This window comes from Genypterus blacodes, unplaced genomic scaffold, assembly GCF_046128005.1.
Source record: "Genypterus blacodes isolate CSIRO-AG114 ecotype Tasmania unplaced genomic scaffold, CSIRO-AGI_Gbla_v1 ptg000063l_1, whole genome shotgun sequence".
Lineage (NCBI taxonomy): Eukaryota > Metazoa > Chordata > Actinopteri > Ophidiiformes > Ophidiidae > Genypterus > Genypterus blacodes.
Genome location: NW_027466875.1, coordinates 260,841 through 281,489, shown reverse-complemented (window position 1 = coordinate 281,489; position 20,649 = coordinate 260,841). Strand labels below are relative to the sequence as shown.

The 20,649-nt window shown below is 43.1% G+C and overlaps 3 protein-coding genes and 1 non-coding gene across 8 annotated transcripts; 2 read left to right on the top strand and 2 right to left on the bottom strand.

Moving 5' to 3' along the window:
• Positions 1–819: 819 nt before the first annotated feature.
• Positions 820–2,462, bottom strand: LOC143003931 (uncharacterized). Its single transcript, XM_076154725.1, has 2 exons — positions 2,178–2,462; positions 820–2,054 (listed from the first exon to the last, which is right to left on the bottom strand). The coding sequence occupies exons 1-2, from the start codon at positions 2,338–2,340 to the stop codon at positions 1,411–1,413; spliced, it is 807 nt and encodes a 268-aa protein (XP_076010840.1). The 5' UTR covers positions 2,341–2,462; the 3' UTR covers positions 820–1,410.
• Positions 2,463–3,239: 777 nt separating this feature from the next.
• On the bottom strand, positions 3,240–7,724 carry tpi1b (triosephosphate isomerase 1b). Its single transcript, XM_076154775.1, has 7 exons — positions 7,517–7,724; positions 5,123–5,246; positions 4,946–5,030; positions 4,707–4,839; positions 4,255–4,340; positions 4,073–4,160; positions 3,240–3,922 (listed from the first exon to the last, which is right to left on the bottom strand). Exons 1-7 carry the CDS (start codon positions 7,623–7,625, stop codon positions 3,804–3,806), a joined length of 744 nt encoding a protein of 247 aa, XP_076010890.1. The 5' UTR covers positions 7,626–7,724; the 3' UTR covers positions 3,240–3,803.
• Positions 7,725–9,533: 1,809 nt separating this feature from the next.
• LOC143004023 (U7 small nuclear RNA) lies at positions 9,534–9,590 on the top strand. Its single transcript, XR_012963923.1, has one exon. It is a non-coding gene; the product is annotated as a U7 small nuclear RNA (small nuclear RNA).
• Positions 9,591–10,122: 532 nt separating this feature from the next.
• On the top strand, positions 10,123–19,362 carry lpcat3 (lysophosphatidylcholine acyltransferase 3). 5 transcript variants are annotated; one of them, XM_076154707.1, is made up of 13 exons: positions 10,123–10,451; positions 12,210–12,317; positions 14,147–14,256; positions 14,625–14,718; positions 14,945–14,982; positions 15,196–15,374; positions 15,513–15,621; positions 15,739–15,825; positions 16,123–16,289; positions 17,510–17,657; positions 18,161–18,316; positions 18,409–18,528; positions 18,699–19,362. In XM_076154707.1, exons 1-12 carry the CDS (start codon positions 10,367–10,369, stop codon positions 18,526–18,528), a joined length of 1,401 nt encoding a protein of 466 aa, XP_076010822.1. In that variant the 5' UTR covers positions 10,123–10,366; the 3' UTR covers positions 18,699–19,362. The 5 variants fall into 5 exon arrangements, with proteins under 5 accessions (XP_076010822.1, XP_076010823.1, XP_076010821.1 ...); XM_076154708.1 differs by having other exon boundaries at positions 10,124–10,451; positions 14,150–14,256; positions 18,409–18,537; XM_076154706.1 differs by having other exon boundaries at positions 10,124–10,451; positions 18,409–18,532.
• The last annotated feature ends 1,287 nt before the right edge of the window (positions 19,363–20,649 follow it).

Genomic DNA, 20,649 nt, shown 5'->3' with positions numbered 1-20,649 from the left:
TCTTCTGTGACACGTGGAAGGCCTGAGAGAGAGAAACAGCCCTCTACCTTCTAGCGAGACAGGGAGACATCGCTTGATGCTCACATCATGCCTGCATCCTTGCAAACCCTGCTACCTGCAGTCCTGGGCAGGCAGGAGAGAGTTCACAGTCAACTTCAGATCATTTTCTATGACAATAACCATTAGGTACAATCATCTGTAAACTGCACTTGAGAACATCTAAACTCTTTCATCAGCCTTTTCTCACTTTTAACATTATGGTGTGTTATCATATTTAGATGTGAATGAATTCTAGCTGCTAACCGGCAACAATAACCATAACAAGTATTTACAACAAGTCAGCTAATGGAGTGTGTGGCTTATAACACACACTGTACTGACTAACTGTACTGTTAGTGAAGAGGAACCTTGAAATGAAGTCAGGCTATAACTGCACTTGCCTCTTTCATAGCAGAGACTCTATACTTCTATATACTGTATAACATATGAATATAAATGATGACAAATTAGACAAATTGTGATTCATACTGACTTGTCTGACTTTTGCATCCAAACTCATCCAAGGTGTGTAAACCTGTGTGTTCATGCTGCTGAGGTAAAGCAGATATGTGTTGAATAGAAAGGAGTCTGCTGGGTGAGCCTGTGTGCAACTCCCCCCAGCAGAACCTGACACTCAGTATGTTCTTCACAAAGTCTGAGCAGTGCAACAAAGACGGGTGTAAAAATATGATGCTGCCACCTACTGGGATGTAATGGAACTTTTTATGATCCTGCAGCATAAAGCAAACAGTCAAAAATTAATTGAACCCAACCAAACAGTTTAGAGTATGTTTACATTTTATTCTGTAAGAATAAACAGATCATTGCTTGTTTATAAAAGATGATGTCATTGAGTGTATTTTCACAGTTAATCTGCATTTCATTTGCAACTAGTGTTACTGTATGTACATATGGCTTAATGAGACCTACACATTAGGCTGCATGCAGGAATTCACAATTAAACACCATCAACACATGTTACAGTGTTTTTTCATTAACAAATCGTGGATGAGTGACATACAGAACAAGCCAGCTGGCCCAGCAAACACCGGTGTCATTTTAATTAGGGCTGAAACAACTCAGTGATCAGCTGATGAGCTGCTCAACATTAAGTCAGTTCATTGTTTTTAGTTGTTAAAGTAAAAAGGTCATATTTGCTTGCTCCTGCTTGTTGGGTGTGAGGGTTTTCTTGTAAAATCAGCCCAAAATTAGGGTTTTAAGACCAGTAGGATAAAAATAAGCATGTTGATGTCACATTGGTCTCTGGGAATATGTGATGGACATACAGTATATCGTTATTGTCAAACATTTTAAAAGCTACACAATTCATTGAAAAACGAATTGACGGACAAATTGGCAATGGAGATGGAGTCATTGAGGGATGTTTTCCCTCTTATGTACACTCCTTGTGTGCCTGCCAAGGGACTCCATCCATTTGAAGGATTTTCCACAGTAATTACACACAAAGTGTTTCCCCTCAGTGTGGATGGTCTGGTGTCTGTTGAGGGCGCTGGTTGTGATAAAGGTCTTTCTGCAGATTTCACATCTGTACGGCCTTTCCCCCGTGTGTGTCCTGATGTGAGCTGCCAAGTGGGAGCAGTTACTGAAGCGTTTCTCACACACAGAGCAGCTGTAGGGCCTGTCTTTGTTCTCCTCCACATTGTTCTGATAGAGATGAAATGGCAACGAGGGATCTTGTAAACTACCTTTCAGGCTGGAAGGGGATGAGATAAAATCTTTTATGTCTGAATCAAGCCCTTCCAGTTGCTCTTCATCGTGATCCATCCAGAAATCCCTGTGGCTCTTCTGTTGTTCCTTCTTAACCTGGGATGGCTCGGGATGCTCCTGCTCGATACTGGTGCTACCATCCGACTCACAGTGCTGCTGGGGCTCTGCAGGCTCCACCGCAGGGACACCCGTCACTGATTGATGCTCCTGCTGAGGATGAGGAGGGTGATGAGGGTGGATGTGCTGCTGCAGCAGTTGTGCTCCGGGACATCTGTCCGACCGGAGGTCTGGAGAAAAGAGAAAAGACAAAGGACGGCGTCACGTCCACGCACGATCATTAGAAACAAAGCAAAGTCCGATTGTTTTTATTTGTGGCAGAGAGAGAAAATCAAGCATCCATTCACACTAACCTGCCTTCAGAAGCTTCAGCTGCATCCGCAGGCGGCTGATCTCTAGATCCTTTGAACGGCAGATCTCCTCACTGTACTCGGCTATGGTTTTTTCCACCGCTCCAAAAATCTCCTCCGCTGCTGCCGTCAGTCTGTCGGACAGAAAGACTCGGAGTGACTCCATTTTGCTAGTTAACACAGGAAATTAGCAGCCTTATAAGAACGGGATGGGATGAACTCAGGCGAATTCAGTGGAGCCAGAAGCGTCACGCTTCGCTTGTAAACACGGACATGAGAGCAGACAGCTGCCACGCAAAACGGGGAACGTGTGACGCTATCGCCATCTAGCGCTCCGGAGTGCGAAGGGAAAGACAGTACCGGTGATCCGCCAGATGACTAGACATTTCTAGAGAATTCAATAAAATTACATGGAAATTAGCTTCTGTCAAGTTATTTATATGCTTTTAATTATCTTAATATAGTTTACAAAGTGCCACAGAAAAGACCTTTTAGCCACGGTGAAGATCAGATGAGAATTAGCAATAAAAATTATTCATCATGACATTCACGTTTTTTCATATAATTGTTGCTGGTGTTCATTACATATTTTTCATTCATCCATTCATTGAATTTTCATGCACACATTTTATATCCACACCATATTTGATATCATACCCTATTAAAAGGACCCACAACCTGCTTATGTCCATTAACAAAATATAAACACGCTTGACTATCACTTTGTAATATTCTTATGGGCATATTCAAATGCTGTAATATTACAAGCAACAGCCATGTATTATTGGATTTAGCTAATATGAGCAATTCAAAAATAAGAGTGCAGTGTAGGAGAGTATAATGAGTCAAATGTCCCATCATACATGACTCTGGCTGCTGTGCATCAAAGGAGCTGGTCGCTTTCAGTCCAGCAGATGGTTAAATATAGCAGCAATTCTCTGTTGGCTTTGTCTTGACAGGAGTTTACCACTGTAATAAGACACTCTCCTGCCATTCTGTCCTCCATAGTACCACACAAAAGGTTATGGAGGTACACACACACACACACAAAAAGAGGACAGAACACACTGAACCAGTCTGTTTATTATCATGTTTCCTTACAGCCTTCCCCACACTTACACCATTAGTTATGAACACAACATGGTTAACATGAAATGGACACTTCCCTTCTAGCGATTGAGCCGTTGATGGAACAGATCATGCACGTTACAGGGAGGTAAAAGCCACAGAACATCATAATTACACAAAGAGACAGTGACATTAATAAGACAGTTGAATCCGAAAAGAGCTGTGACACCGTTTCCATTAAAGTTCATAAACTTTCAAGTAAAGGCGTGAGCCTTTTGTCCACATCGAGGTGTATTTGTCAGTCTGTACAGCTTAAACAATTTACACACACACACTAACTCAGTGGATACAGTCTAACTGTTCTCAGTGCAGTACAGTGCATGTGTCAGCCTGTCCCTTTTCTTCATGACCAAATATCAAAAAAAGGAAAGCGAGGGAATGACATCATAACACCAATACTTAGAATAAAAAAGACGAAGAGGGCTAAGTGCTGAGATTAAGGGATGATGCTGTTTGTACGGTTTCCATTCTGGACACAATCACATTGCTGCTTCCTCAGTTTTATTGCTTGGCGTTGATGATGTCAATGAACTCTGGCTTGAGGGAAGCGCCGCCCACAAGGAAGCCGTCCACATCCCCCTGGGAGGCAAGTTCCTTACAGGTGGCACCAGTCACTGAACCTGAGAACAACATACAATAAGAAATCAGTTTGATTTTTTTTGCAGATGGTTGCTGGTGATATCCGACAATGTCTGTCAAATTTTGGAGTCATTTCCAAACTGACAAAATATAAGAAACCTTGAATTGATGAGCTATTTATCGTGACTGACCTCCATAGATGATCCTCACAGAGTTGGCTACGTCATCAGACACATTGGCCTTCAGCCATTTCCTCAGTTTGTCATGAACCTCCTGAGCCTGAGGTTTTGTGAAGGAAACAGACACAGCATGAGACCCGATGTCACCAATACTTACTATTCAAGTCAAATTTAAGCGATTGATTTATTTTCACCTGCTGTGGGGAGGCAGTCTTTCCAGTGCCAATGGCCCAGACAGGCTCATAGGCAAGCACAACGTTCTTCCAGTCCTTTACATTATCTGTGAAAAAGGATTGATGTAATAATTGAGTAATATGTATTACGCAAGTGCTAACATTTCAGCCACACTCTTTTTCAATACCAGTTACAAAATTAAAGCTGCAACACAGGGACTGACTGATAACTCAGAAGAAGTGAACAATACTAAGTAATGATATCAGACAAACCAGGCCAATGTGTGGTTCTGTTGGGAAACAATCCACTACCATTGTTAGCAGATGTTTGTGAAGTTAAGGGATTGTGTAAATTTCACGGCTATGACATCATCTGATTTAGATCTTTCTAGGCCCTGAACTAATCAAGCCTTCTATAAGCAAATAATAAGACACATTTCATGCATAAACATTGACTGTCTGGAGTTGTGTACCTGCGATGGCCTTGGTCTGCTCAAAGACGACCTTATCTGTGATGCCGGCCTCCCTCTCATCCAGCTTCTCACCAATGCAGGCGATCACACCAAGACCGCTCTCCAGAGCGTGGGCTGTCTTCTGCCCAATGAGCTAACGAAACACACACACACACACAAGCATCCAGTCACAAAGTGTAAACAGGAAGATCAAAATTAGGCTAAACCGAAACCATAAGCACAACATGATCCAAAGTTACCTCGTCATTCTCGCCAAAGACGTGGCGCCTCTCAGAGTGTCCCAGGATCACCCATTTGATGTCACAGTCCTTGATCATCGCAGGGCTGAAGGTACGAAGACAAACGGGTTTCATGGCAGCAAACATGGAACAATCAGAACATCATTCTCCCGTCTGAAAGACCAAATGGCCTCCTACCTGATCTCCCCGGTGAAGGCACCCTTAGCGACTTTGTAGCAGTTCTGAGCAGCCACACCGAACTTGGGGTCCATCTTGCTTCTGACAAAGTCCAGGTAGATTGTCGGGGCACCGCAGACCACCTCTGTGAGAACAGAAACACAATAAGGAAAGGTGTTTTATCACAAAAGAAAAGATATACAACTGATTAATAAAACCTCAAATCTCATGCACCAGTTTTGTTCTACCTTATTACCTAACTACTAGTATAAGCAGACTGAAGATTACATTTACAAACCCACCAGTTGTGGTGCAATAATACAATATACTGGTGTGCTAAGACACGTATGCCTTGTTAAAACCACTATTTCTATATGTGCAAACAGTTTGAATTTAAAAAGTCAACATACAATCTGCAAGGTTCAGGCAGAGTACAGTAAGGCAAGACACCGACATTCACTGTGTAACTATATCTTGGGGTCACAAGTCTATATTAAACACATTCTGTCGATATGGTTTGGTAAAGGTCAGTACTTCCTGGCCGCAGTCAGACCTCTCTGCATAAAGGTCTGAGTTCATCCTGCAAAAGGTCACCTACATGGCTGCATTCTGCCGGGGTCAAATAAAAGTCACGAGCCAGAGTTTGAAAAGGCGATAAAGGAGTCGGACTTTAAATATCCTACATGTTACAGAATGGGAAGAAACTGCTGAACTTTGACTTTAAATCTGAACAGAGAGGACGACTGGAAAACCTGCTTGAGTTTCCATTTGGCGCTATGAGGGGCAGATCCCATAATAGAGCAAAGTTCAAGGTTTAGAGCCTGAACTGTAGTAGACAGTTGCTTTCATGTGCGTGCTGAGCTTTGCTGCCTGAGATCAATATGTGTGTCCACAAATATACAATTGCGTCAAAGCATCTTTGGAAGCAGTGGGAACAGGCCTAAACACATTAAGCGTCTCGGTGCCTTGTGCCAGCAGTGTCTCATAAAAGGGAATACTTGAATCAAATCCAAAAGCAGCAGCAGCAGCAGCAGCATTATCCAGCACTCAAACCAGTCTGGAGTGATTTTCCAGGCCACAGGACAACAAAGCTATGCTGCATTCACGCCATGTCGGAAAAATCATTACTAATGAGAGCGTTGATGTCTTTTTTGTATCATTTTGCAATAGTTTCTAGTTGGTATTCAATTAAAGCTTTATCAACTCTCTTGTCCTGCCACAGAAATGATCATTGTCGAGTGTGTGACTATATTAAGAAACATAAATAGAGAAGGATTTATTACATCAACCAGTTTATTTCTAGCTGTTTGCAGAAGGCCTTTAAGCAGATTTGACAATAACATTCACCAAAAAAACAAAGAAAAATGTGGTGTACTGTAAATGCCCTCAGAATGTCCAGTGTAGTATGATGCAGATGCACAATCTCAAATGTGTTTAAAATCCTGACTTTGGCCTTGAAAACTGTACATCTCCTCATCTTTGCTTATGAGAGTGGATCAGCAACAGGAGCCATTCAAAATTAGTGGCATCTTATAGGATTTCTCACAGAATTCATCCCGTCCACAAAATTTGTTTTGTGTAAATCTTCATAGTTGCATAAATGCAATAATGTCAGAATTTTGGAATGGATGAAACATGAAACAGTAACATTAAATGTCGATCACAAAAAGGCACATTCTGTTCTTTTTCCTTGACAATAAGCGACTTTATAATTCATCTCCTATTTTATTGGCTATATTTGCCGGTGCCATTAAAAAAACAAGTACAGCATCGATTGATGTTTTAAAGAATCGTTTGGATACATATACATTTAGATAATATATTGCAAATTGCCTTATTTTATGTGAACACCACGTTTTTCCATGCCATCTTTTCCACGTCCAGTTTATTGTTTATATGCATGTGCAGCAGTGTTAAATATCGGAAAACGTCGAGTCAGGCGTGCAATTCCAAACAGAAAGCGGATCATTGTTGCGTTCTAAACGTCCGAACCGACATGAACGCAGCCCGGAACACGTTTGACATTCCGCCCACTGCTGTGACTTCTACCGGCTGCAGGGAGCCTACGTGCAGCTGCAAACGCACACACACACACCGACAGACACATGACCAAAAACCTGATCTGAGCGTACGTCATCCATCCATCCATGCACCTGATTCTATTTGAGGTCTAGACCAAAATGTGAACGTAAAGGCAGAGGTCAGACCAACTGTTGTGTAGCTTTGTAAAACGCATAAAATGGTGGAGACGGAACTCTGTGTGTGTGATGTCACACCGATTCATTCAACGAGCAGATACGTCCTGGTCTTTTAGGGATCAGCCTTCACATGAGATCATACTGATCCAAGTGTAAGGTAATGACGTTATTATATTTCTGATTCGACGGTAACCACACTGCCACAATCCATACGTACCGACGTTGGGGTCCACCTTGGCTGCGTTCATGGTCTGGATCAGCTCCCCGAGGCTTTTCTTGTCCCCGTTCAACTTCCAGTTTCCACCAACGAAGAATTTCCTGCTCATGTTTGCGGGTTTTTAAGTCTTCAACCGGTGCAGACGGTGATCAAAGCCTCGAAGAGTTCAACCTAGACCAGGGGGAGAGAGCGAAAACACAGGAACAGCTCGGGGATTTATAAAGGAGGAGAGTTAACCCCTCCCCTCCCGCTGTTGTATTGGATCATGGCGCCACGCCCACAAACGCGTTTCCCTGTCTGAAGAAGAGGAAGAGCAGAATGTCATGTTGCCTTCAGGTGCTCCATGTAAACGTCCTTATTCCTACAAGGCTCTTCCCTGCTGTATGTATAAAATAATCTGACAAATGGTCACATAATTTGATGATCATTGCAATACTAGATGCTTTCTTCAATAAAAATATTCTGTATGACACCATTAGAGGGCCCTATAGGGAGGCATTTACCCTGAACTCACAACAACTCTTCATTTACTGGACATAACTTAATGTCAAATAAATGCACATCTGTAATAAAACAAGCAAATCCCCCTATGGGCTTTTTTTGGCATTTATATATATATTTTTTTTATTCATTTCCTTTGCTTTCCTCTTCTTTCTGTTGGCTGCATTACTGAGCAATGTTATTTCTAGTTTGATGAAGCTCTTGATAAAACTGTTCTATTAGCTATGTTATTCAGAAATCTGATCTGTAATGTGACTTAAAGGTCAAGTGTGCCACCTGCCCAAGCCAGGTGCACCCACTGCTTCTGATTGGCTGGGCTGAAACTATCTGTGTTGTGCATTGTGGTGCATTACCTTTGCTAAAAATATAATTTTCCCCAAATATATACAGTGCATTTATCACTCATCGACCATTATTATTTTTATTTCCGTTCCTTATTGTTTTACTTTTGTGCTGTTATATCACTATATTTATGAAATCTAAATGAAGTATTTAAATACCAGCAGCCAATTTGATTAAAATGAAAAGAAAACAACAATGATTGATTTCACACTTTTAAGGTTTAATTTTCTATTAATAAACATTCTTAGGTTGCAGGTATCCCACCATTTGAACCCAGACATCACATGTAATAAAGCAACTTCCCAGATGAAACAATAGAATGATCTAAATGATCATATAGGATAGATCATTGGAATGACCACGATGTGATCTAATTCCCTCCCTAACAAAGCTGATTTCACTTAGAGATGTCAGAAACCATGAATTCACAACAATCTTAAACGAGACAATGCAATATACATATATTGCATATAAAAAGTTCAAGTTCAATTTAGTTCAGGTCACAAAGGTTTCAATAATTGAAATCTACTGATCAAAATATCTCATCTGTGTAATTTACAAAACTTCGGTCCCACAAAACATAATGCATAATGTTAAAAATATATTGATCAAGTAAATTACACAAGGTTCCAGTGTAAAATAATCCTGTTAACTGAGATCCTATCACTGCTGAGTGTGTGAGTACTTCCTTAATCTGGTAAACAACAACCTTAAAGTAGAACTGCACGTATGAGTTCCAGGTGTTTTATCGGAATTTTAACTTAACTATGTTTATGCTATTTAGAGACGTACATGAGTTTTGTCTGTCCTATGGCTGTGGACATAGACGCGTTAGGATCTCCTCCTATCTGATTGGCTGAGATATCCAACCCCGCCCTTCTCGTACCTCGTATAAACAAACCACATCCTCATTGAAGGATAATCATCTAAAATTAGCATACCCAGCATGCACTGCGGTTGAAACGTACCCTCTTTCTTTATTTTAGATAGGCTTTGGCTTTACTGGTTACGTAAAAGTTGAGCGTTTATCTCTGTTGTAGACTTACATTGTATTGTTAATTGTTATCATGAACAATAGCAATAGATAACGTTATAGACAACTAGAATTGACACCATGACACAGTGTTATATATCCATTACTCTAATAGTGCACTCCTACCATTAAATGTTTATATGGAACTTTGCTCTTTAAGTATTTCTCCAGCAGGCTTTTTGTAAAAAAGAAGCCCACAATCTTGTTGACGATAAATTAATCTGAACTAATAAAACGGTAGAGCAAGGATAGATGGCTGCGGATAAGGAAAATACACGGAAATATGCACGTATACAACACCAGACCAGGATAGTTCCGAGTAAATGTTAAATACGTACGTTACATTTGTACTTACTGTATGCCAGAATGTGCGGTCAAACATCCGTATCATACACTTGATATTTAACAACAATGATGCCATATAACTAACCAGGTGACGTCACCCATAAAAACACTACAACAATGATGTCATCCAAACTAAAGATTTATCATCTATTTATCTATGAAATTGTTGTTGTTGACGTATATGGCCGCTTGGAGGCGATATATACAATTTTAACCATGCTAACAAGCGTTCTTATTTCTCATACCGGCCTTATTGAAGTTGCATTTCTCTACATGAGATTAAATCATCTTAGACGCAGTATTTTTTTGGGGGGGGGATTCACCTTTAAGTATAATTCTAATAAACAATTACCATTAAAAAGTTCACTTAAAGTACGGAGGTATGACGGGGAGGAGGGGCTGGAGGTGGAGAAACACCGTTTAGTTCAGTGGAGGCTGAACCCAGAAGGACATTTAAAGTGGAGAGGGTGTGAATGTGTGCTTGTTAGCGTGTGTGTGTGTATGCATGCATGTGTGTGTGTGTGTGTGTGAGAGAGAGCGGGGGGAGAGCTGTAGCGTGAATGTCTAGCCGCCGTAGTCAGTAGAAAACACCGAGCCCTTCCGAACGCACGTTTCCGCCTACAAGAAAGATGGCGGCTCCCTTGCTGGAGAAGCTGGCGGAGTCGTTAGGCAGCCCGGAGCCGGCGGTTCGACTCATTCTATCCATCTTAATCGGTGAGTTCCACCACATTCGGCGGTGTTCGGTATTGGAAGTCAACCCGAGACAATGACACCCATTGACGGTGTCACAGGCTCGGTGCTGAGCCGCTCTTTAGCTCCGTGTAACTGCTAACTGCTGACAGCTTCACGTACACACACACACACACACAGAGACAGACAGATGGAAGCTGTGTGTTACTAAAATCATCATATAGCTAAATAAACATTAGACTAAACACACCGACACACACATTATCAGAAGACACACAACCTTTAATAGAGTGTGTGCACTTGTGGGAGCTAATTCTCTCGCGTTAGTGGGACTGGGGGTGTTTTATTTTTGTAGCAAACATCATCTCCTGTTACAACCAAGTCATCAGAAAATACACAATGATACAAATGAGACAGAGAGTAAATACAAACTATGATTTACGCTGCGTTACTCTCAGTGAGTTTGAAGACGACCGAAGCTCTCCAGTGTTGTTGTCGGATGAGCAAAGTTGCTAAGATGTGAAATCAGGAGCCATTTTCAACAGAGGGGAAGCCGTTTCTGACACAATAACACCATTTTACCCCCGTGTGTGTGACGTTTGAGTGCAGGTTGTGTGTGACAGTAGCAGTGTGTGTAAGTGTAGTGTGTGTGTGGTGGGGGCGTCCTTACACACTGTCCTCTGTGAACTTTGCTCTGACACATGGACGTGTCTGTCTAGTTTGTCCCTTTGGCCCTGGTCACATGTCCCCGGCCTCCTCGTTACTCTGCATTCTGAATTGGGTAATAATGTTGTCAAGCAGTAAACTGGGGACACCGGAATCTGTGTAATCGTGGGCGTGGAAGCCAGGAACACTATGTGGTTTAGTCAACATTCAATTCTCTGCTTCATGTTTATATCCCGGCTGCTTGGCACACAGGAGAGTGTATTGTGCCGTCAGATTCCTAGAAAATCTGACTGTAAACAAACTTTATATTTATTTATTTGAAGTCTGTGTGCAGTTTGTGTGTGATTCCCTTGTTTGTTTATTTTTTCCCTCCCTCCCTCCCAGGTTCCATTCCTAAGTGATGCAGGTTCGGTGGAATTCCAAACTCCTCCACCACACTGAACTTACTTCTTACTTCCCATTTTAAGGAGCACTTCTAAAACAAGCATTACAGTGTAGAATGAATTATAGAAGACAGGAATGGAAATAAAATCCAATCAATGCAACAGAATAAAAAATAAAACAAGCGGTTAAACCCCCCAGGATGTGGCTGAAATGAATAGATAACAAAGGGAGCGCGTTTAATTGAAACCGTGATACGCATTCCAAAGAAAATGAGTTTTTGGGACGTGATTTAGAGGATAATAATGTCTCAGCAAGTACTGGTGAGTGTGTGTCCTTACTGTAGCCTTGCCCGTTGCTCTTATCTGTCTCCTTGAGATGCTAGATTTACAGAAACACACACACCCCACACCCCACATGCGGAACAATGATATTAAAGTGTGTGTGTGTGTGTGTGTGTGTGTGTGTGTGTGTGTGTGTGTGTGTGTGTGTGTGTGTGTGTGTGTGTGTGTGTGTGTGTGTGTGTGTGTGTGTGTGTGTGTGTGTGTGTGTGTGTGTGTGTGTGTGTGTGTGTGTGTGTGTGTGTGTGTGTGTGTGTGTGTGTGTGTGTGTGTGTGTGTGTGTGTGTGTGCGCGCGTGCGCGTGCCAGGAGCTGCCAAGCGAGGCTCACTGAGCTGATACCCGTACTGCTGCCGCCATAACACTGTCCCCTGTGTGTGTCTCTGTCTCCTGCAGGGTATCCCTTTGCTCTGCTGTACCGGAGGTTTTTGTTCAACCAACCCGCCACCATTGTCCACTTGTTCCACACCTTTTCTGGACTCGCTCTGGCAGCGTTCAACTTTGGTGAGATGGCGAGGGAGAGAAGGTGGATGTGTTGGATTTGGAAAGATGTTTAGATCTTATCGGTCTTTTCTTCACACATGTGTTTCTGTATCCCTTTCCTCTGCACTCTGAAGGTCACACACACACACACACACACACACACACTGCAGTCACTGCCATACTTCCTGTGTCAAACACGTTAATCAATATTATTAATTCTAGCATGTGTAACATTCCTGCTGCTGAATACACGGGTACAACTGAAACCACAACCAGTTATCCAAACCAGTCTCCAAATTCACACACACAAACTGGTTTTATTATGACTTTCCATTGTGTCTGGGTCTGAGACGTGCGTGTAAACACAAATGGAATCCCAGAACCAGCAGAATGCGACGCAGCTTTGAATTATATATCCTGAAAAAAAGTGAAAGCAATAAACAGCAGCTCAGATCGGCCGCACGATGAAAATGACGAACAACTCAATAACGGGCGACTATTGTCCCTAAACACTGTGGTAAATGAGCAGAGATTAACTTGGCAATGGTGGCCCTCAAATGGATTTCACCCCCCTCCCTCACTCCCTCCCTCCTCCTTTTCCAAGTCAATTTCTCATATCTGTATAGTGGTAAAGCTAATACAGACACAGAGAAATTGACTTGGGCTGAGGAAGGGGGGGGCGGCGGTGGTTGGTAATGTGTTCTTTGGGCTGATGTTGCTGTAAAAATGCAAAGCAGTGGGAGGCCGACTGGTATTTGAGAAGAAGCTCACCTCGGCCGTGAATGTGTATTTGTGTGTTATTTGCATGTTCAGCGGCCGTGGACGTGCTGAAGCAGCGTTTAAAAGGTTTTTAGCCAAGTCGGTTATTTCAGAAAATGCTCCTCCTGCTGCTGCATTAAGTTTTATTGCCCTAGGGACTGACGACGTGTTTTTCCTTTTCTGTCATTCATCTTTAGAGCTGTAAGTTATTTGAGGTGCAAAAAAAAAAGAAAAGAAGACTGGAAGTGGCTTAGCAGGCAGGGCGCGTTTGGTTGATCTGTAGAGGCTTTAATATGTTGGTAGTGTCAAACGCACAGTCACGCGTTTCACCCCCTTTTATTACTGATGAATCAGCTATTTTCTCGTTGAAGAGGAAGCAAACGTTTCCTTCTCTGACCGACCGAGCTGCAGAAACACCAGAGCAGGTTTGATGGCCGGCTCGTTCCCTCCGAATGTTTTCACACACTTGATCTCCTGCTCTGTGTACACACACACACACACACACACACACACACACACACACACACACACACACACACACACACACACACACACACACACACACACACACACACACACACACACACACACACACACACACACACACACACACACACACACACACACACACACACACACACACACACACAAAACTGATATGACGCCAGCTTGCTGACCGAGGACGAGCAGCAGCTCTGAATCAGACCCATTGAGCTCTGTTGTTGATGAGATGCAGCAATAAAGCCAAACCTGCTAACATTGATCTCTTTCCTGTGTGTTTTTGGTTATTTTTTTTGTATCGTTTCGTGGCTGCGCTTGGATTTGACAGCAGGTCTGTTGCCTTCTTTTTCTCTTATGTATGTTGTGTCTTTGCCTCGCTGCCTTCTCTCTCTCTCTCTCTCTCTCTCCCTCTCTCCCTCTCTCTCTCTGTCTCTCTCTCTGTCTGTCTGTCTCTCTCTCTCTCTCTCTCTGCCGCTGCCAATATTGAACTATGGAGGAAAATGCTGTTGCCGTACGTAGCCTGACAGGTCACACTTGACTGCACTCACCACCTCCCCACCCCCACCCCTCTCTCCCCCCTCTCTCCTCCTCAGGCTCTCAGCTATGTCACTCCGCAGTATGCATCCTTGTCCAATTCCTGATGCTGAGGCTCATGGGGAGGACGGTCACCACTGTCCTGAGCAGCTTTATCTTTCAAATGGTGAGGTGACCCCGTGTTTGTCCGTCTCGTTACGTCGGCTCTTTTAGTAGCATCAAATAGTGCTGCAGTGGTTCAGGCACTACCCACCGGTTTGTCTGCCTGAACCACTGCATCCTTCTGTTATGATAGCGCCTATAGTTTGTCCCCTCTTCATCAAAAACACATTTTCGCCTCTATGCCCTCATAGTTGATGCACACGTAATGATGCACTCTGTAACAAATGTCCAAGAAGCCAATGTTAACTTGCAGTGCGTCCAAGATGTTTGTTTTTGTAGACGTTCTCCTGTTGTTTTCTGCTTTTCTTCATGTTCAAACTGAGATTTTTGATAATGCAGATCTATGCTCCCCTCTTCTGTGTGTTCCTGTAGGTGTACCTGCTGGTAGGGTATTACTATACAGCCACAGAGGAGTATGATATTAAATGGACTATGCCTCACTGTGTCCTCACACTCAAACTCATAGGTAAGCTTCTTTCTGTGCGACACAGAAGCACATTTCCTCGTTATGCTCCACGTTTCCCTTTCTCCCTTAGTCACACACACACACACACACACACACACACACACACACACACACACACACACACACACACACACACACACACACACACACACACACACACACACACACACACACACACACACACACACAGGTGTTTCATCTAAAGACTGCAACCGTCTGATTGCAGGTTTGTCGCTAGATTTCTACGACGGCGGGAGGGAGCCAGTGAGTTGATTGATCTCTTTTGCTTTTCGCTTCTCGATCACTGATCAATATATTGATGTTTCCTGTCTGGTGAGAGAATATAGAAGAATGCTTCATCATTGTGCTTTTTCAAATAACTCGTCTGTGCACTACGCTCCCTCGTTTCCTTTCCTTCCTTCCTCTGCTTCTTTCCCTCCTCATACCCATTTGTCTTTCCGTGTCCTCACATTCAAGGCCCAGCTGAGTGCAGAGCAGAAGACGGCGGCCTTGACGTCCGTGCCGTCTCTGCTGGAGGTGTGCGGATTCTCGTACTTCTACTGTGGCTTCCTGGTCGGGCCCCAGTTTACACTGCGTAGCTACCAGAAGCTGGCAGCCGGCGAGCTCACCGACTGCCCGGGAAAGCCCCCCAACAGGTAGAGCAGCCAGAAACAGGCCAGTGCTGCAACACTGCAACTGCATATATCAGTCTTGTGTCTCTCTACTGCAGACAAACTATATTTGCTTTCTCTGTTTGCTCTCATCCTCCATCTCTCCCTTTCATCCTCCGCCAGTGTTGTGCCAGCGATGAAGCGGTTCACCCTGGGTCTTGTTTGCTTGGCTATATTTACATTATTTAGTCCATATTACCAAGACGGTTACCTCTTAACAGATGAGTTTGAGGTAAGAATCCAAATTGAAGTGTGTCACGGTCAGCGCTCGTGCATTCCTCACTATCAAGACCTTGATTTTGTTTACGAAATCTCTGAAATGTGTCAAACTCTCCTGTCCTCTCCACAGGCTCAGCCGTTCTGGTATCGCTGCGTCTTTATACTGCTTTGGGGTAAAATCAAGCTGTACAAATATGTCAGCTGCTGGGCCATTGGAGTAAGTAGATTTGTTTATCTGGTTATGTCGCCGTGTAACTCAAAGGGAGTTCTGTCATCAAGGCAGATCGCCGATTTATTTATTTAAACGTTCCTCATTTACATGGAGCTCACTGTACCTGTCTGCATACCTGAACACTGACAAAACACAAACACCCTTCACACACCTTTGCATTCACTCATGCAGGTTATAATTTGCGTCACGCCCTAATTGCCGCAAATGAAATCAAGTGTAGTCCCTTTAAATTGTGCGTCATACTTTCCTTCTTGTGTAAATGTGCTGTGTTTTGTGTTGCAGGAGGGCACCTGTATATTAAGTGGATTAGGCTACAATGGTGTAGACGAGGATGGCAAGGCAAAGTGGGACGCCTGTGCCAACATGAAGGTGTGGCTCTTTGAAACCACGCCGTACTTTGAGGGAACCATTGCGTCTTTCAACATCAACACCAACGCCTGGGCTGCCAGGTCAGCGTCTCACCTCTCGCTGGCGTAATAGCCACCGTAAAAGTTAACTATTGACTTGCACGATAACTTTGAAACTCTCCTCGGTTTGTGTTTAACTCAAGTGGGGGGGGGAAAGAGGATGAGGATGAGATCCCGGGAGGTGATCAAACGTTTGCACCTCGCAGACAATTTCAAGTCTCCTGCTGAGGACCAAAGCATGACATTTCTTGAACATGTGTCATCATTTGATAGTCACCACAGCGAGCCAAGCAATTTAGTGAGCAAGCTCTTTTTATTACACGCTCCATTTCAGTTGATTGAGTAGACACCTAAGCTTACTTGAGCTTCCTACACGAGACACGGAGAGGGAAGTGGGAGAGAGCTCCAGATGTGAACATGTCTAAGCTACAGCCATAAGAACTTTGTGTCTTAACGGATCACAAGCAGAGCCATTATGTGTTTGATTGTTAGTTTGCTGTTGTGAGTTTGGAAAGTGAAGGGATTTGTCCTTGGTGTATTGAGAACTTGGTGGTACTTAAATGCTCTCGTTATTTGACCTACTTTATAACAAACTAAAAGACTATTTATAGGCACAAATGCACCTCCGGTGAGGTGCGATTCCCTCGGCACACACTTTACGACTTGAGTAATAAACGGGTGTGGTTGCACTGACGTTAACCTGGAGCAACTGAGTGAATAAGGTTGTATGTGCAGGGAGAAGAACATGGAGAGTTTTTCACAGGACTTGTTCAGGAACACAGTGTCCTGTTAAAGTCAGTATCAAAGGGAAAAGACGAGGAGGCCACCGAGGTGAAGGTTTGAGCCCTGTCATAGTAAAAGCATGGAGATGGCTGCATAGGAAAGGAAAGGACCCATGAGCAAGGCTTCATGCTGTGTCTTTTACTGGCTGTACTTCACTTATTGGCTGTTCGATCTTTCTGTTAGACAGAAATGTTCTTTAGGGATCTAGAACATTAAGTCAGAAGAACTGTCTAATATATTACACTGGAGTCCAGCATTGATTTAACTGATGAATACACTTGTAGAGGATATAAAGTTGTTGAAATGCTCAAAATTATCCCAGTTGCTATGCAACAAGAGTTTTTACAGGTGAAGTGAGTGCTTGCACTGCAGGCGGTGATAGCTGATGGGGACTGTATGAAGCATTTTGTACCATGACGACCATCATGTAGCGATTTCATTTTAAAAAGTGCTGATCTCATACTGTTTTCTTTTTTCAGGCATGTGTTCAAGCGGCTGAAGTTCCTGGGCAATAAGTCGGTGTCTCATGTGTCCACACTGGTCTTTCTGGCTGTATGGCACGGCCTCCACTCCGGCTACTTCATGTGTTTCTTCATGGAGTTCCTCATCGTCATGGTAGAGAGACAGGTGAGCCACAGACACAGCGTCGCACCTGTTAGTTCTCTCAAGTCCAATTTAGGGAGCCAATATGCCGGTTGGTAAACCACTTCAATCTTTATCTGCAAACTACAGATATTCACATCACTCACATTATATGTTCCTATTTTTTTTCTTATCCATCATCAGCCTCCTCTTCATCCTCCGTTTTCTTTTCTTCGTCCTCTTGGACACTTATTTATGTCAGCATGAGTCTCACAGAGAGACTTTGACTGTGTTTACATCTTGAGTTATGCTTATTCTGTCAATAATTCCATCTTTGTGTCCTCTCTGCGTCAGATAAACTGCTAAATGTTTGACAAGCGGCTCTTGTTATTAAGTGGTATTACACATATTGATCAAATGCAGCACACTGCCGAATATACTTGTAATTAAATATTGACTACATTTGCAGTGACGTGAGAGCATATTATATAACCATTCCTCTGTTGTAGTGCTATAACCATTTCTGGTGTGTTTGGGGTGTGTGACAGGGCCGGGCGCTGGTGAGAGATGCTCCGGTCCTGACCAAGCTGGTCAACAGTTGGCTCTATCCCCTCATCTATGGAGCCCAGCAGTTTATCCACTGGCTCTTCATGGCCTACTCCCTGGTGCCATTCTGCCTCTTGACGTATGACAAATGGCTCAAGGTAACGATGGACACACAAGCATTGACCGCAGAGAGACCCAGAAATGGGACGCGGAGAGAGATGGATTTTAATGGGACTGTTTGTTTTTCCAGGTGCACTTCGCTGTCTATTTCTGCGGTCACCTATTCTTCGTCGGATTCTATTTAATATTGCCATACGCCCGCAAGGTGCTGGTGCCTAAGAAGGAACGGGGCGAGAAGAAGGAGGACTAAGTTGGTACTGTAAGCCTCGGGCGAATATTGGCTGTTTTGCTTGATTAAAAAAGAAAAAAAAATCTATATCTAATCATTCATGTCACTCAAGTGCTTCAATGCAACAGTAGGAGCCGAGTTAAATCTAATCAGTATGTTAGTAATTGCTTTCTCTTTGTTTTCCCTGACAGGTCTCTTCTCTGGCTGAATATCCACCGAGGGTACAAATGAAGGGAAATATGACTTTCGACGAGAAGATCAGAAAATATTTTAAGGCCTTTAGTAATATATGTGTCCATAAAAAAATATATTTCTATATATTTTTGTGTTTAAATGGAATGGGTGTTTTTATAAACATTTGGAGAAATGTTTACAGGAATTGACCATGGTGCCACATTGGTAATTGTGAGCCAATCAGGGGTGATTTCCTGTCTATCCGTCTTTGTTTGGACTGAACTTGAGAGACTTGCATCCTGTCCACACAAACTTGCACTCACTGGTCACGGGTTCAGAGTCTTTCATTGGCTCTGATGTGTTTTGTTCCATTTGTCGAGCTCACGTTTAGACCCCCCCCCCGTCGCGCAGCAGCAATGCTTCATGGGAAGTTTAAGCACAGCAACTGTGTTTGATATTATTTAATGTAACAATACAAATGTATAAAGCTTTCTGCAGAAGAGAGACTGCTGTTCTGACAGGTGTGGTGATATTCAGGGGAGTTGTTCCTTGAAAACAGCTGCCAATGGTTATACAAGCACTGTAAATCACACTGTACACTAATACCCAACTCCAATGGCCTTGTATTAATGAATGTTTTTACATTTGATTTAATTTATCATGATTTGAAAGAGATTGAATGGGTTTTATGAAAAAGAGGTTTGGGTAAGATCTCATCAAATTAGCTTTTGTCCTCCTGCTTCCCCCCCCCCCACCCCCCACCCCCCACCCCCCACCTTGTCGTTATTTTGAAGAATTCCACTTCAGACCTCCATAGATCTGTGACCCTGAACAGGATAAGTGGCTATAGACGGACAGATGGAAGGAAGGAGCTGCATAGACGTGAACGTGAATAGTTGTGAAGAGTCGCCCTCACATTACACACTGCCCTACTACAGAGTCACTACAACTGATCCTCCTTACTTTAGATTCACTCCGTCTGTTCTGGGCTTCACACGGGGCTCATGGTGTGTCAGACTCTTCTCATTTTGAACTGGAAGCAACTCAAATCCACTGTCCTCTGCAGTGATTTTCTGATTATTGTGTAAATTCGATGCGTCCTATTCCTCTGTGGGGATGCTGCCCGCTGGACTGTCTGATCCATGACATGTGAACTGAAGGCCAGGTACTGCCATTTGTTTTGTTATTTTTCAAATTGTGACACAAATAAGGGGGACAGCACCTCACTGTAGCAACAGCCCAGATTTTAGTAACATTTCTACATGTCATGGTGATTATTAATTGATGTGAATTGCTGTTTCAAGAGACTTTTGCCTTATTGCTACCAAATGTTCAACGGAGAAGAAAACTAGGGGCAGGGGACGAGGGAGGGAGGGAAGGGGGGGGGTGATTTTGAATACAATTTTGTAATGTTCATTAAATGCTGGATTTGAAAGAATTGGTTTGTTATCTGTGTGTGCGGGATTGTGTGTATGCGGCATCACCCGCAACTGCTGCAAGGCCCAGGCCTATACTTCACACAATTAGACATGTAATGCAAAATAAATAGGAGTTTATTGCACTTTAACTCATATGGTAATTATGCCAAACCTAAAGAGTATTTAGTTGTAAATTCAATCCCTCATACTCATAATTACACAACATGTCATGCAAGTGTGGTGACTAAGTTTGTCCATATATGTATTGATCCGATCTCAGTACAGATTGTGATATTGACACAAATTAACATGTAATCCCCATAATACTAACATAATAAGGTTACAATTTTTGTAGAGATGACTATCATCTTATCGCGTGTGTATGTTTGTGTGTGTGTGTCCCATTCTCGTGTGTTTCCCAGACGGGAGCACGGGGCCCAAAAGGGTGATATGACGTCATTTTGCAGTCTGGTTTGAAAAAGAGACAGTGGGATGAATTAAAGTAGGGAATAAAACGTTGGTACGGCGCTTTATTGTGCACGCAGAATTG